This window comes from Rhinoraja longicauda, chromosome 8, assembly GCF_053455715.1.
Source record: "Rhinoraja longicauda isolate Sanriku21f chromosome 8, sRhiLon1.1, whole genome shotgun sequence".
Lineage (NCBI taxonomy): Eukaryota > Metazoa > Chordata > Chondrichthyes > Rajiformes > Arhynchobatidae > Rhinoraja > Rhinoraja longicauda.
The window spans coordinates 33132543-33147415 of record NC_135960.1 but is presented as its reverse complement, the minus strand read 5'-3'; the positions used below and the strand labels follow the sequence as shown (position 1 = coordinate 33147415).

The 14873-nt window shown below is 45.4% G+C and overlaps 1 protein-coding gene across 5 annotated transcripts in view; it reads left to right on the top strand.

Annotated features, from left to right (window-relative positions):
* Positions 1–13883, top strand: part of fastkd2 (FAST kinase domains 2) — a 33173-nt gene extending 19290 nt beyond the window's left edge. For all 5 annotated transcript variants that reach the window (XM_078403574.1, XM_078403575.1, XM_078403573.1 and 2 more), the window contains exons 9-12: positions 2680–2901; positions 5284–5374; positions 7021–7135; positions 10556–13883. In XM_078403574.1, coding sequence (XP_078259700.1) covers positions 2680–2901; positions 5284–5374; positions 7021–7135; positions 10556–10633 — 506 coding nt within the window. In that variant the 3' untranslated portion in view covers positions 10634–13883. The remainder of the gene's footprint in view (positions 1–2679; positions 2902–5283; positions 5375–7020; positions 7136–10555) is intronic.
* The last annotated feature ends 990 nt before the right edge of the window (positions 13884–14873 follow it).

Below are 14873 nucleotides of genomic sequence, written 5' to 3'. Positions count from 1 at the left end.
GCCATCACTGATTTGGTTGATCATCCATCTTTGTCCATCATAAAGTGTTTTTTTTTTAACATCATGTGACATGAATCCTATCAATATGTGCAGGAAATTATTTATTTATTGCATATAAATGGTTATAACAAAAGAGGGATGGGAGGTAATCTCGCATCCCTTCTCCTAGGTAAAATAAACTTCAAAGGCCATTGATACTGCTTGCAACCGCATCTCGAAGGGGAAGTCTGGTCAATCAATCCAGAAAACAGTTCTTCAGAGCATGCTGTGTGTTGTGGACTCCTGGCGATAGCACATGTAAGCATTTCCTCTCTTTTACAAACCTTAGCATAGTTCACAACCCCAGTCAGGAGAGGTCCTCTCTATTGGTGGAAAATCTCACGTACAAATGAACAAACAAAATTTCTATCACATAACATATACTTATCACAGAACAAATAACTGTAGCAACTAGCTTTAATCAAGGTGTTTAGCACATTCTTGGTGCATTAGTTAGAACCACACCAGTTGCCCACTAGTGTTTAGTGATTTCTGTGTTAGAATCTATAAATCCCTTTTCTCGCCTGCTGATTCATCCTTCTTGTGTCAAATGGGGTCAAAATTGGATGAACCCACATTGAACTGCATAGTGTCATAGAGTGATACAGTGTGGAAACAGGCCCTTCAGCCCTACTTGCCCACACCGGCCAACAATGTCCCAGCTACACTAGTCCCACTTGCCTGCGCTTGGTCCATATCCCTTCAAACCTGTCCTATGCATGTACCTGTCCATAATTTGGCCTTTTCACTAAATCCATTACAATCTGTAATTTGGTATAAAGTAGAAGCAAGGAACTGTAAATACTGGTTTACAAAAAAAACATACAAAGTTACAAAGTGCTGGCGTAACTCAGCAGGTCAGGCGGCATCTCTGGAGAACATGGACAGGTGATTTAGGTCAGGACCTTTGTTCAGTCTGATTGTGGTGGGGGGGGGGGAGAAAGCTGGAAGAGATGAGAGGCAGGAGAAAGCCTGACACGTGTTCGGTAGATACAGCTGAGCAAGGTTTTTGATAGACAGATGGTTGGAAAAAGCCAGTGATGAAAAGGTAAGAGGTGTGAAATAAGGATAGAAGAGTTGCGAATTGTGAAGCCAGAGAAAGGAACGTAACAGAAGGAGTAAGGAGAAATGGTTGTGAGTCCAGGAGGGGCATGGGTGGGGGGGGGCAAAGGGAAAGGGTTTTGGTTAGTTACCTAAAATTGGACTATTCAATGGTCATACCATTGGGTTGGTAATCAACGGAATATGAGGTGAGGTTCTTCCAGTTTGCAAATGGCCTCATTCTGGCAATGGAGGAGGCTGAGGACAGAAAGATCAGTGTGGGAATGAGACAAGCATATACTCGGTGACCGTTTCACCGCCAAGGAGGTTAGCATAGTGCGGCACGGTGGCACAGCGGTAGAGTTGCTGCCTTACAGCGAATGCAGCGCCGGAGACTCAGGTTCGATCCTGACTACGGGCGTCGTCTGTACGGAGTTTGTACGTTCTCCCCGTGACCTGCGTGGGTTTTCTCCGGGATCTTCCGTTTCCTCCCACACTCCAAAGACGTACAGGTATGTAGGTTAATTGACTGGGTAAATGTAAAAATTGTCCCTAGTGTGTGTAGGATAGTGTTAATGTGCGGGAATCGCTGGGGGGCGCGGACTCGGTGGGCCGAAGGGCCTGTTTCTGCGCTGTATCTCTAAATCTAAAAAAAATCAACCGAAAGAGATCCAGTAGGTCTTCTGCTCTCGCTCCCCACAGAGGGAATAAGGATAACATTTTCCCTGGTCCTCGCATTTCACCCCATTAGGCTCCGCATCCAGCACATCATTCTCAGCCATTTCCATGGCTGGTGTAGGATCCATCTATGACAGCAGGGGGGGAACCCCCATTCCTAAAGAAAGAGGCCAATCTCAGATGTCCCAGAATGGAAAGGCCCTTCTTGGGAGCAGATGCGGCTTAGATGGAGAAATTGAGTGTAGAATTAGCAGCTATGTCGTTGTAGTGACATGAGTTTTTGGGGCTATATTGTCCATGAAAATTTGATGCATAATGTAATATGTTCCAGCCCCCCCACCGCCCCATAAAATCGTAGGAAACCTGCTGCCTATCAGGTTCTTTATGTATTGATAATTCGATTCCAAGACTTCTGTTCATTTCCCATAATATTGGACCATATGCATTATTCCTTTAACTGATCTTAAGCGGGACTTGTTTAAAGAGCACTGGCTTACTGTTTAAAAGCCAGCTAAAACATGAGCACTGCAGGAGGGATGGAAGGCATCCATCTTTGGCAAAGTAGGTTCATCTTTCAATTCTTGTGTTTATTGAGAAATCCACCTTGCTGAATCCTGATGCCCTCAGGCCTCCCTCTCGATGATCTCCTGGACACTTAATCTGTCCTATCTTCCTCCAGTTGCTCCACTGCAGTCTTCTCTTTCCTCATGACTTAGCCCCTACTCCAAAAGTTACAGTTCCTGACCAACTTGCTTTCCATTCTTCACTGTCCGGTGTTGTGGAGCATGATTATTCTACCCCACGTGGCATCTTGGTCCAGGCAATGGCCTTTAACATGGACCTTAGTCCAATTGTAACTTTTGGTTAATTTATGCCTTTGATTTGCCGTAATTCCTAATTGTATCTACTCTGTTTTTCTAGACCACCTCAACCGAGTGTCAAATGCGCAGATGCTTCAGTACATCAAGCTGGGCGTGGAGTTAGACAATCCTTCTTTTGCCATGTCGGAGAGTGCTACAATCGCCGATCCCATCCTGCCCAGTATTGCAGTAAACTCGGCCGTGAAGGAAACGGTAGAAGCCATCTTGGGTGACAGCAGTCTATATCGCTGTGGGTCGGTGTTGAGAAACATTCATTTCATAGGTATTTGAAACTTGTTTGGTTACTTGCTGCTATTCTGCTTGGATTTTGCTTCCCTCTCTTGCTAATCATCTTTCCCATTGGAGATGAGTGATGAGGCGTCGGGCAAATATCGGAGAATTGCAACCATGTATCAGGACACCTGCAGGAAAACATTGGGAGTTTCAAGTGGTTTTCAACAATGACACGGAACAGGTTTAAGGCGTGAGGGAAAGATTTAATAGGAACCTTGGTCGGCATGGATGATTTGAGCCGAAGGGTCAGCTTTTGCTTTATAACTCTAGTGACCCATTCGGCTTTGGAATGTGAGAGGAATCCAGAGCATCCGGTGAAACCCACATGGTAATATGGGTAATGTGCAAACACCACGCAGAAATTGCCCAAAGTCAGGATCTAATCGGGATATCCAAAGCTATGAGGCAGTGGCTGCACTAGTCACCACTCTGTGATGTACATGCAGTTGGAAGGGTTCAATGTATTTTGATAAGAAGTCAAGATTTTGGAGAGTGGACAGGGGAATCATCCAGAATGATGTCAGCATTGCAAGCAAGTTGGCACATTCTCCTTTGCTCAGAAGTGACCAACGAGAGATTGGATAGAGCTCTTCAAAGCTTTTAAAGGAGCAAAATACGGAGACATTATCTCCACTCGCCAGATTTAAGGTAATTGGCGATGAAACTGAATAGGAGATGAAGAGATTTTTTGTTCCTGCAGCATATTGTTACGGTCTGGAGCTGGCTCCTGGAGGGTTCGGTAGTAACTCTCAAAAGGCCGTTGGTTACATTTGAAACGGGAGAATTTTCTGGGTGGTGTGGAAAGAAGAGGAGCTTGGGCCCAACAATTGCTAGCACTGGCACACATTGGGACTGCAGCGCACCAGTGGAAAGGCAGATATTCAGAAAGACCACAGAGACAAGAGAGGGGCCACCAATGCACGTCACTCCATGCTCCTGTATTTTAGTGTTGGCGGAAAGGGTTGGAATTCCTGTGACTGCTTCCCTTATAGAGGCACGAGATTTGCAGAACAAAAATGAGACCTATTCCGACTGAACAACTCAAGGTCAATCCATTATCCTGTGTCCTCAGCTCCTGCTTCAGCAGCATGATGCTGGCCATCTGGTTAACATTCCGTGCAGAGCTGGTGTCAAAGGGGACCACACAGGAGTGGTCAGAACTAACACAACAGTGAATTTTAGGCAGTGCCAGGCCTCAACCGTTGTAAACACAAATAGCTGAAGAGTCAACTGGTCCAGGATCAAAGATCGGTGCAGAAAGAAAAAGGTGCCAGGCTCAGAGCATTTCTGTGTCTGGATGTACATCTTCCTGCCAGACCAGCACGATTTGATGAGCATAATTAGTGACACTGGAGGTACTCATCATATCGAAAACCCCTATCCTCACACCTCCCACACTGCCTTTTTACTGCTCTCCAACAATAAACCAGCTGACGTTTATAGAGCATCATAAAACACTCTAAATTATCCCCGAGACAAATTAGCTTGGTGCACTAAAGAAGATATTACGGTGGGTGAGCACGAACGAATCATCGATAGTTCGTTCCCTCCCGAGCACCCCAGAGGAGCTGCTCAACTTGCTGAATTCCACTTCCACTTTGGTTTTCGAACCAGCGTTTGTTCGAGAAGGTAAGATGTAAAAAAACTCTTGCATTAGGAGGTGGGTGGAAGGTTAAAGAGGAAATTCCAGAGTTTAATGTCCTCCCAGTCAAAGGTATGGGCACCTTTGGTGGGCAAAGAGATGCACGACTGGCTCGAGCTGGAGGCACACCTGTTGTAAATTGAATTAATGATACGGTCATCGAGAGGGAAGATTGTTAAATCAAAGACTTGGAAAGTGTAAAATCCAGATGTGCCGTTGTAAGTAAGCAAATGTACGGATGATGGGTAAGCAAAGCAAGTTCACGTTGCCTTATGGAAAGCAGAGCTTTGGAAGAGCTCATGATTGAAGAGAGTAGGTGAGACCAGTTTGCATGGCTTTAAAGGTCTCCATTGTTGGATGTAACCAAGGCACGTGCTAAGAGCATATGGGAAATGGCCAGATGAGCACTTGGAACATCTAGGCATGGAAGGCTATAGGCTAAGTGCTGGAAAAGTGCTTAAAAATGAATGGTGCCAACTGGTCAGCCTGGACGTGATGGGCTGAATGGCTTGTTTCCATGCTGTATTACCCTATCAATTGCAATGATAGCAGATAATACTGCTGGCTTCCTCGCTGCTGCAGATGATGGAGATGGAAGTGTGCATCCTTAATACAGATGCCACATGACTAGATCATTCAAACCTTCACACTTGCAGAAGCAAGTTTTTATAAAAATATAGAGATGCAAAGTGCAATTTCTACTTTTCTATTTTCCATATTCCCTTGAAGATTTTGAAATTGCTTTGGACCAGGAGAGAAAAATTGCAGTACTTTTTCCTCGGGATGATGATGAGATTGTCCATGTAACCAACATGCAAAGGTAAGGTTTATTACCTTGAAAACCTTTTAATTGATCCAACACTTTTTCGAGTCATATAGTGTGGAAACAGGCCTTTCGGCCCAACTTGTCCATGCGAACTAACATGCCCCATCTACACTAAGCTTTATTGCTTTATTTAAAAGCTTTGCTTCTTGAGGTCGATCGTGTATCAGTTATGGGAGAATTATTACCGATGCCATTAATTATGTCCCCAGGCAGGAACGTTGTCGTTAAAAAAAACACTTTTTAAACTTTAATACTTATGTAAGATGGCAGCCGATCATTTTTTCAACTTCAATACTTATGTAATATAGCCGCTGCAGGAGAGGTTTGCACGGAGGGTTGCCGGCCCCGCAGAAGAGATTTGGACCCAATGGGTCCACGCCGGTCTAGTAAATTCTATAAATGTACAATGATTGCAAGATTCTGCACAACATCAAGCTATCTCTCATGATAGCCTTGAAGAATATTTTATCTCAATGCTAGCTTGGAACTGGGTAAGGCTTAATTATGATCTTTCCCAGAGTCAAGAATCAGTTGGGCCTGAACTTTTGAGTTCAGGCATGTGAATTTTCCGCAGTTCCGTGGATTTCCGCATTTTTTAAATCAATTTTCTGCGATTTTTGCATGATTTCCACATTTTTCACTTTGTCAAAATTGTGTTTACCAATGGAGAAATCGGATCGAAAAAAAGAAAGAAAAAGAAAGAAAATAAAGGTTATAGCACGTTTCTCAACTGGGGTTCCCTGGAACACTAGGTTCCACTACAGGTCACTAGGGGTTCCACGAGAAATAGCCGCTAATCATTGAAATCTGGACAAAATTACGAGAGCCCACCTGAAATCCCCCCGCCCTGGAAGTTTCCCCGAAAATGTGGTACTTAGGCTGGGCAAGGCAGCCAATCTCAACCTCATCGAGACTTCCACGGCCAGTCGCTGGGTTGAATTTGCAACCTGCGCCCGGGGCTCTGGAACTCCAGCCCAGCTGGAGCCAGCACATCTATCCCCATAGCCGACTTCCTTGGCCGGCTGGATAAACCAGCAAAGCTCTGGAACCAAAAGTGCCAGAGAATCAGTGGTGGAACTGTAATGAGTAAATATTACATTTAAAAGCAAGATTATATAACTAAATTAATTAAAATAATAAAAATGTTATCAGTGACATATTCACATTATTTTGTAATGTCCGTTTTTACTTTGAAATGCACTAAAAGAGGTTTGAAACTGATAATTTTGTGTGAACATTTTCAAAGTTTTTCCAATTTTTTGACCCCCGCTGCAAGCACTCGGCTCTTTTCTTCTTTTCTTTTAACCTCACTCACATGCCTGTGGGTTACGGTGTCTGAGAATCTGACTTGGCAACTTATCAGTATTAAACATATGTGCAAAAAAAAGAAGGCCCAATCTTGCACAGGGAGGGACCCAATTTGGCACTTGACCCATCACGCCCCCACCACTCCCCATGTCAAAATTAAAGCTTGAAATTGAGTAACATGGATTATAGTTGTGGTGAAATCTATGTCCCTGTAATGTTCTGAAAACAAAGGGGAACTTAATTTGTTTTAAAAAGTACAAAAGCAAAATAAGGGTGGTTTTAAAGAAGGTTTTGTTGCAATGGTATGGATTTTTCATTATCTTCTTGTGCAGAGTGGCTGTGATTTGTGCACCAGCATCTGCCTTTTGTCTTGGGTCTGTGCACCCCAAAGACAGGTTGGCACTGAAGGTTCGGCATCTCAAGGCACTGGGCTATCAAGTAGTATTGGTGAGTATTACCATAACTTCTTTGGCTTGAGAACTTTCCAATCCAGTTGAAGTGGTAGGTTTGGCCAATCAAAAACCACTGGTCAAAATTCAACCTAGTGCCTGACTGAGAGCAAAATTTCTACTACTTTGGTGTGTTTTTTCTGGCTAGATTTTGGTTTGTTTCACTGGCATCCAATTAAAATGCATATTTGTGCTTTTTTGTTGGTTTCACTTTATTTGCAAGTTCACTCAGAGATGAAAGAACAAGAGACAGCCATTTCGCTTTAATCAATTCTACACTCTTTCCATCTCCCTTGGTTCCATCATAAAAGTAAAAACGGAAATTGCTGGAAATAATCAGCAGGTCAGGCCGCATCTGTTGGAAGAGAAACATTTAACGATTCACATGAAACTCCTTTTTAAGAGCTTTTCTGTTGTGTTTCCAGCTATTTCAGTTTAGTCATAGTTATACAGCATGAAAACAGGCTCTTCAGCCCAACTTGCCCACACCGACAACATGTCTCATTAGCACTAGTACCATCTGCCTGCATTTGGCTCATATCCCTCTAAAACTGTCCTCTCCATGTATCTGTCTAAAATTTCTTAAACGTTGTGATTGTACCTGCTTTTATTTTACCTTTCCAGGATCTGCTGGTATTTTTAATTTTCACTGCCTTGGTTCCATATTCTGTAATTTCTTCACAAGAGAGAGTTAATACTATCATAGAACATAGAAAATAATAGCACGGGAACAGATCTTTCGGCTCATAATATCTGTGCCAAACATGATGCTGTTAAACTAATCTTCCCTGCCTGCAGGTGATACATATCCCACCATCCCCTGCATATCCAAAAGCTTAAATGCCTCTATCGCATCTGCCTCCACCACCACCCCGGGGAGCACTTTCCAGGCTTCCACCGCTCTCTGTATAAACTTGCCCCACACATCTCCTTTAAACTATACCCCTCTCGCTCTTTATACATTCAATTCTTCCAGTCTCTAGCTTGTGAAATGTGTGAAAAACTTTGTTTTGCATGCTATCCAGACAGATGTCAACTTCTCTACATCGGCAAGACCAAGCGCAGGCTCGGCAATCGTTTCTCTGAACACCTCCGCCCAGTCCGACTCAACCAACCTGTTCGCCCAGTGGCTCAGCACTTCAACCCCCCCTCCCATTCCCAGTCTGACCTTTCTGTCCTGGGCCTCCTCTGTTGTCAGAGTGAGGCCCAGCGCAAATTGGAGGAACAGCACCTCATATTTTGCTTGGGCAGTTTACACCCCAGTGGTATGAACATTGACTTCTCTAACTTCAGGTAGACCCTGCTTCCCCTCTCTATCCCCTCCCCCTTCCCAGTTCTTCAACTAGTCTTCCTGTCTCCGACTACATCCTATATTTGTCCCACCTCCTCCCCTGACATCAATCTAAAGAAGGGTCTCGACCTGAAACATCACCCATTCCTTCTCTCCTGAGATGCTGCCTGACCCGCTGAGATACTCCAGCATTTTGTGTCTACCAACAGGACGATATTGAAACTAGTACAATGACTAGAATGGGGGAGGGATGGAGAGAGAGGGGGTGTAAGGGTTACTTGAAGTTAGAGAAATCAGTACACATACCGATTGGTTGTAAGCTGCCCAAGCGAAATATGGTGCAGTTTTTCCAATTTGTTTTGGCCTCTCAGACAATGGAGGATGCCCGGAACAGAAAGGTCAGTATGGAAATGGGAAGGGGAATTAAAGTGTTTGGCAATCAGGAGACCAGGTGGACCCAGGTGGACTGAGCGAAGGTGTTCAGCAAAACGATCGTCCAGTCTATGCTTGGTCTAGCCAATGTATAAGTGTCCACACCTTGAACAACAGATACAGTAGATGAGGTTGGAGGAGGTGCAAATTAACAACCATTGTATGTGATGGCTCATGGGGTGAAAGGTAAGGACTAGGGGGACTCTGTCACTGTTGCGACTGGAGGGAAGGAAAGCAAGAGTGGAGCTGCAGCGTACCGAGGAGACACGTGTTAGGGCCTCATCTATGATGGATGAGGGGCACCCTGTTCCCTAAAGAATGAGGACATTGCGGATATCCTGGTATGGAATACCTCATCTTGGGCACAGATGCGGCATAGGCGGAGGAATTGGGAGTAGGGGATTCAGTCTTTACAGGAAGCAGGGTGGGAAGAAAGTGTAGTCTAGATAGTTGTGGAAGTCAGTAGGTTTATAATAGATGTCAGTCGATAGTCTATCTCCTGTGTTGGAGACGGTGAGATCAAGAAAGGGGAGGGAGGTGTCACTGATGGTCCAAGTGATTTGAGTGCAGGATGGAAATTGGTGGTGAAGTTAATGTAATCCATGAGTTCTGCATGGGTGCATGAGGTAGCACCTATGCGGTCGTTAATGTAACGGATGTAGATTTCGGGCCAGTGTATGCCTGGAACAGGGATTGTTCAACGTACCCTACAGAGGCAGGCATAGCTGGAGCCCTTGCGGGTGCCCATAGCTACGCCTTTGATTTGGAGGAAGTTGGAGGAGTCAAAGGAGAAGTTGTTGAGAGTGAGGACCTCGGCTAGGCGAGGAGACAGTTAGTATAGGGAAATTGGATGGTTCTGCGGTCGAGGAAGAAACAGGAGGCTTTAAGGTCTTCCGGTGGAGGATGGAGGTGTAGAGTGACTGAACATCCATAGTAAAGATGAGGGAGTGGGGGCCTGGAAAGCGGAAATCATTAAAGTGACGAAGGGCATGTGAGGTATCTTGGACATAGATCAGGAGGGATTGGACCAGGAGTGATAGGATGGAGTTGAGGTACACGGAAATGATTTCAATGGGGCAGGAGCATGCAGAAACAATGGGTGTGCCAGGACAGACAACAGATAAAGGAACAGAAAGGAAGCAGAATATAAGGTTACAGATACAGAGAAAATATTCAAAGGCTGCAATGAAGTAGATTGGGAGAACTGGAATTAATTCTTAGCATATGCGAGATCTGTTCAAGAGTCTGATAGCAGCATGGAAGAAGTTGTTCCTGAATCAAGTGATGTGTGCTTCCATAGTTTTGTGTCTTCTGCCAATGCAAGAGGGGTGAAGGAGTGGATGGCCCTTGCTAATGTGGACTGGTTTCCCAGGGCGTTATGAAGTATAGATTGAGTTGATGGGGTGGGGGGGAGGTTGGTTTCTGTTGTTGGATATGCTACGTCCACAGCCCTGCAATTTTTTGCAACCTTGGGCAGTTGTATTTAAGCGTCCGCCTCCTGATCACCATGTGAATTTGAAGCTCAGTTTGTGTGATGGAAGAGGCAAACAGATATTCCGTCAAAACCTGATGTCCTTAGTTACTGAGGGAACAAATCCTGTTTGGCCTTATGCGATTTGTGGTTGGGGGAGTTTTGATACCAACAATCTTCCTTCCATCTTTTAACTCTATTTTTCCTGTCTTTGTTTATTTTAGGTCGCGGAACATGAATTTGGCAAGCTGTCAGAAGATGAAAGAGTTGTGTTTTTAAAGAATGCAATCTTTGGCGAATGAACAGCCTTTGAGAAGTCACTGAACAATGCACTGAGTGTCCGTGGTGAACACAAACAGCTGCTCTAATGGTGTTGATCAAGATATCATGGCAAGAGATAAGCTTGATGTGGCAGCTTCTGCATTAAGTTCTTTCTTTGTACACAGGAATGGTCTCCCAGTAATCATCTAAAATAACTGTGAGCATGAATTGTGTTGTTCAGCTGACAATTTGAACTCTTTTGTTTTCTCTTGGGTGACAACCAAAACCTACATTTTTATGCAGCAACGGTGATACCAATAGGAACGACCCTTCTAAAGAGGTAAAACTCCTTGTGCATTGAAAATAAGGAAGTTAAACCTGAAACACAGGAAGTACTCGGTAGTTCAGGCAGCATTTGTATTGAAAGGTTTACTCTTGTTTCCTTCTCCACAGACGCTGCATGACTAGCTGAGTACTTCCTCCATTTACTCTTGCCACCCTTCCATCTCAGGTTAGAGTTGGAGTGCTAGTGATTCATTCATACATATGAATAATGTAGATCAGGTGCACTACTTTCACAATGAAAAAGCCAACTGTTACTAAAAAGAAATTTGTTTTTTCCTGAATAAAATTACTTTGATTTCTATAAAACAGATTGTTTACCACCTCACCTCACTTCCCTGCAACTCCATGCCCATCACAGTGATGTCAGTAAAAAATATTCATGCTTTTCTTGTCTTCAAGCTCTTCAAAAGCATTTGACCGCAAAATAAGTGTTTACAAATAGTAGACATTGCTGTGACATAGTAAAGGCAGTATTGAGTCAGGAATGTGATAATGTAGTTTTTAGTGATTGTGCTTAGAACAAAGAACGGTACGTGCATGAACAGGCGCTATGGCCCGCAATGTCTGTGGCAAACATGATGCCAGCACTAATTAGACAATAGGTGCAGGAGGAGGCCATTCGGTCCTTCGAGCCAGCACCGCCATTCAATGTGATCATGGCTGATCATTCACAATCAGTACCCCGTTCCTGCCTTCTCCCCATACCCCCTGACTCCGCTATCCTTAAGAGCTCTATCTAGCTCTCTCTTGAATGCATTCAGAGAATTGGCCTCCACTGCCCTCTGAGGCAGAGAATTCCACAGATTCACAACTCTCTGACTGAAAAAGTTTTTCCTCATCTCAGTTCTAAATGGCCTACCCCTTATTCTTAAACTCTGGCCCCTTGTTCTGGACTCCCCCAACATTGGGAACATGTTTCCTGCCTCGAACGTGTCCAACCCCTTAATAATCTTTTATCTGCCTGCACATAATCCATATCCCTCCATTCCCTGCATAATTATACATCTATCCAAAATATTTAAATGCCACTACCTTATCTACCACCACACCACGAGTTCCACACACTCACCACCCTCTGTGTAAAAACACTTGCCCTGCACATCTCCTTAAAATGTCCCCCTCTCAACTTAAAACGGTCCTCTAGTATTTGATATTTCCATCCTGGGGGAAAAAAAGGTTCTGATTGTCTCCCTAATTTGTGCCTCTCATAATTTTATATACTTCTATCAGGTCCTCCTGCAAGCCCCAGTGTTACAGAGCAAACAAACCGAGTTTGTCCAATGCAGTTAATATCCCGTAATCCAGACATAATTCTGGTAAACGTCTGCATCCTCTCCAAAGCCTCTACATCTTTCCTGCAGTGGGACAACCAGAACTGCATGCAGTATTCTAAATGCGGCCTGACCAAATTCTCATAATGCAAGCTGCATCATGACTTCCTGACACTTGTACTCATTGCCCCGACCGTTGAAAGCAAATATTTCATGTGCCTTCTTTAACACTTTTGCCATTAATTGTATATTTTCACTTTACATTTGACCTGCCAAAGTGCAACACCTCCCACTTGCTCTGATTAAACTCCATCTGCCATTCCTCTGCCCATTTCTGTAGCTGATCTATTCCCGCTGTATACTGTGACGGGCTTCCTCAAAATCCACAACCCCAGCAATCTTGGTGTCATCTGCAAACTTACGAACGAACCTGCCTACATTTGCATCCAAGTCATTTCTGCATATCACAAACAGAAATGGTCCCAGCACAGATCCCTGCGGAACAGTGGTGCAGAGGTATAATTGCTGCCTTTCACTGCCGGAGACCCGGGTTCGATTCTGACTGCGGGTGCTGTCTGCATGGAGTTTGTACATTCTCCCTGCAACCGGGCAGGTTTCCTCCCACATTCCATAGACATGCGGGATTTTAGGTTAATTAGCTTCTGTAAATTGTGTAGGATAGAACTAGTGTACGGGTGATCGCTGGTTGTTGTGGACCCGATGGGCCAAAGGACCTGTTTCTCTAAATTAAACTAAACTCCACTGGTTACAAACCGTAGGCTAAATATTGTCCTTCCAACACAAACCTCTACCCTCTATCAGTAAGCCAATTCCAGCATCTTGTGTCTCCATCCAGCGGATAATTGTCCAAGTTCTCACTCTCTACCATGCAGGAGAGAATTATACAAGTTGTTCTTCATTTGGGAACGAGTGTCAAGATTCAGCTGCCTTTACTGCTCCCCTGACTTTACTTGATGTGCACAGAAGCAAAAGCATGGATAGGGTGGAGTTTTGGCAGACAAGGTAAGATGATAGAGGGCAAGATAGTGTGTGATGAGAAACTCAGGTTAAGGGGTCTCCAGAGGAAATTAGTCCAGTGGGCTGGGGAATGGGAGAGAAGCAGGAGAAGGAGCTGAACAGATGATATCATTCTTAATGCAATTTCCAACTACTTATGATTGAAGGCACATTAAAAAAAATAGAGATTAATATTAACATATAGTAATGCCATCCCAAATGTCACAATGTACTTTTGCAGGCAACTACAATGTAGGCAACAAAGTACATTTTGTAATGTTGTTATGTAGAAAACAACCACAGAGTAGGGATAATTGCAATAGGAACCATCCATGTTGAGTTTAGTGTTATACTAGACCAAGTGGACCCGTTGGGCCCAAACCACTCCTGCATTTGTGCAGCACCCTCTCCTCCCCCTCTCCACCTTCCCCTCTCCCCCTCCCCCTACATTGCCTCTCCTGCATTGGTGCAGCCCCCTCTCCCTCCACACTCCACCACCCCCTCCCTTCACACCTCCTCTACCCTTCCCCCTCCCCTCCTACAACCCCGTCCCACCTCCACCCCCTCCAATCCCCCTCTCTCTCCCCACTCCCCCGCCCTCTTTCTCCTCCCTTCCCTCCTCCCACCACACCCCCTCCCCCTTTGCTCCCATCCTCCCTCACCCCTACGGTTGCCTCTCCTGCATTGGCGCAGAACCCTCTATCCCCCACTCCCTCCCCCACACCCCTCCCTCCACACATCCTTCCCTACCTCCCATCCTCACCAACCCCCTCCCTCCCCCTTAGGGTTGCATCTCCTGCATTGGTGCAGCACCCTCTCCCACACCCCTCCTCCCCCCTCACTCCGCCTCCTCCCTCCATTCCTTCCTCCTCCTCCCATCCCCTTTCCTCCCTCCCCCTAGGGTTGCCTGCTGCATTGGTGCAGTTCTCTCTCCTCCCTCCACACCCCTCCTTCCACACTCCCCCCTCCTCCTCCTCCCCTGGGTTGCAGACAGCCCCTACTCTCAGCCTGGGTCTGCTCCTGTCCCGGTTTCAGCGGGAGGTCACCCCCCCCACACCGCAGCGTGAAAGAGCAGGCGGCTGACACATACTGCGGGTGGGCACGGTTCCCCGCGGCTCGGCTCTTGGCGCCGCCCACCCGCACTTCACTGAGCCCACACCCACAGACAACGCCCGTGTGACTCATTGACTGACCGGCTCACAAGAGCCCTGACACGGAGCGACAACCTGGTGGCATTCCACGCTCTGCGCACACAACTTCCTGGCTCGCCCACGCTCTTGAGTCATATCTCAAAAGCACTGCACTCCACAACACTTCCCTTCCTCCCTCTCTTTCCCCCCCCATTTCACTTCTGGCCAGCACACGTTAATCGATACAGGCAACAGCTTACAGTGGTGCTCGCTCACTTCCCGATTCCTTTTAAACTTTTACATGATTGACACCCAAAGCTCCAAATAACAAACCCATCCACCCACAATCTCTGTGCGTGAGACTCTTGTATCCCGCCCATCTCACGTATCAGATCAACGGGCCTCAACTGCACATGCACGTTTTTTCTTAAACTAAAATGTGAACAACTTGAAAAATATAACACCGATTTCAATGAAACTTCTTCCATTAGCACCAAAGGGACGACGGTGAGTAAGGT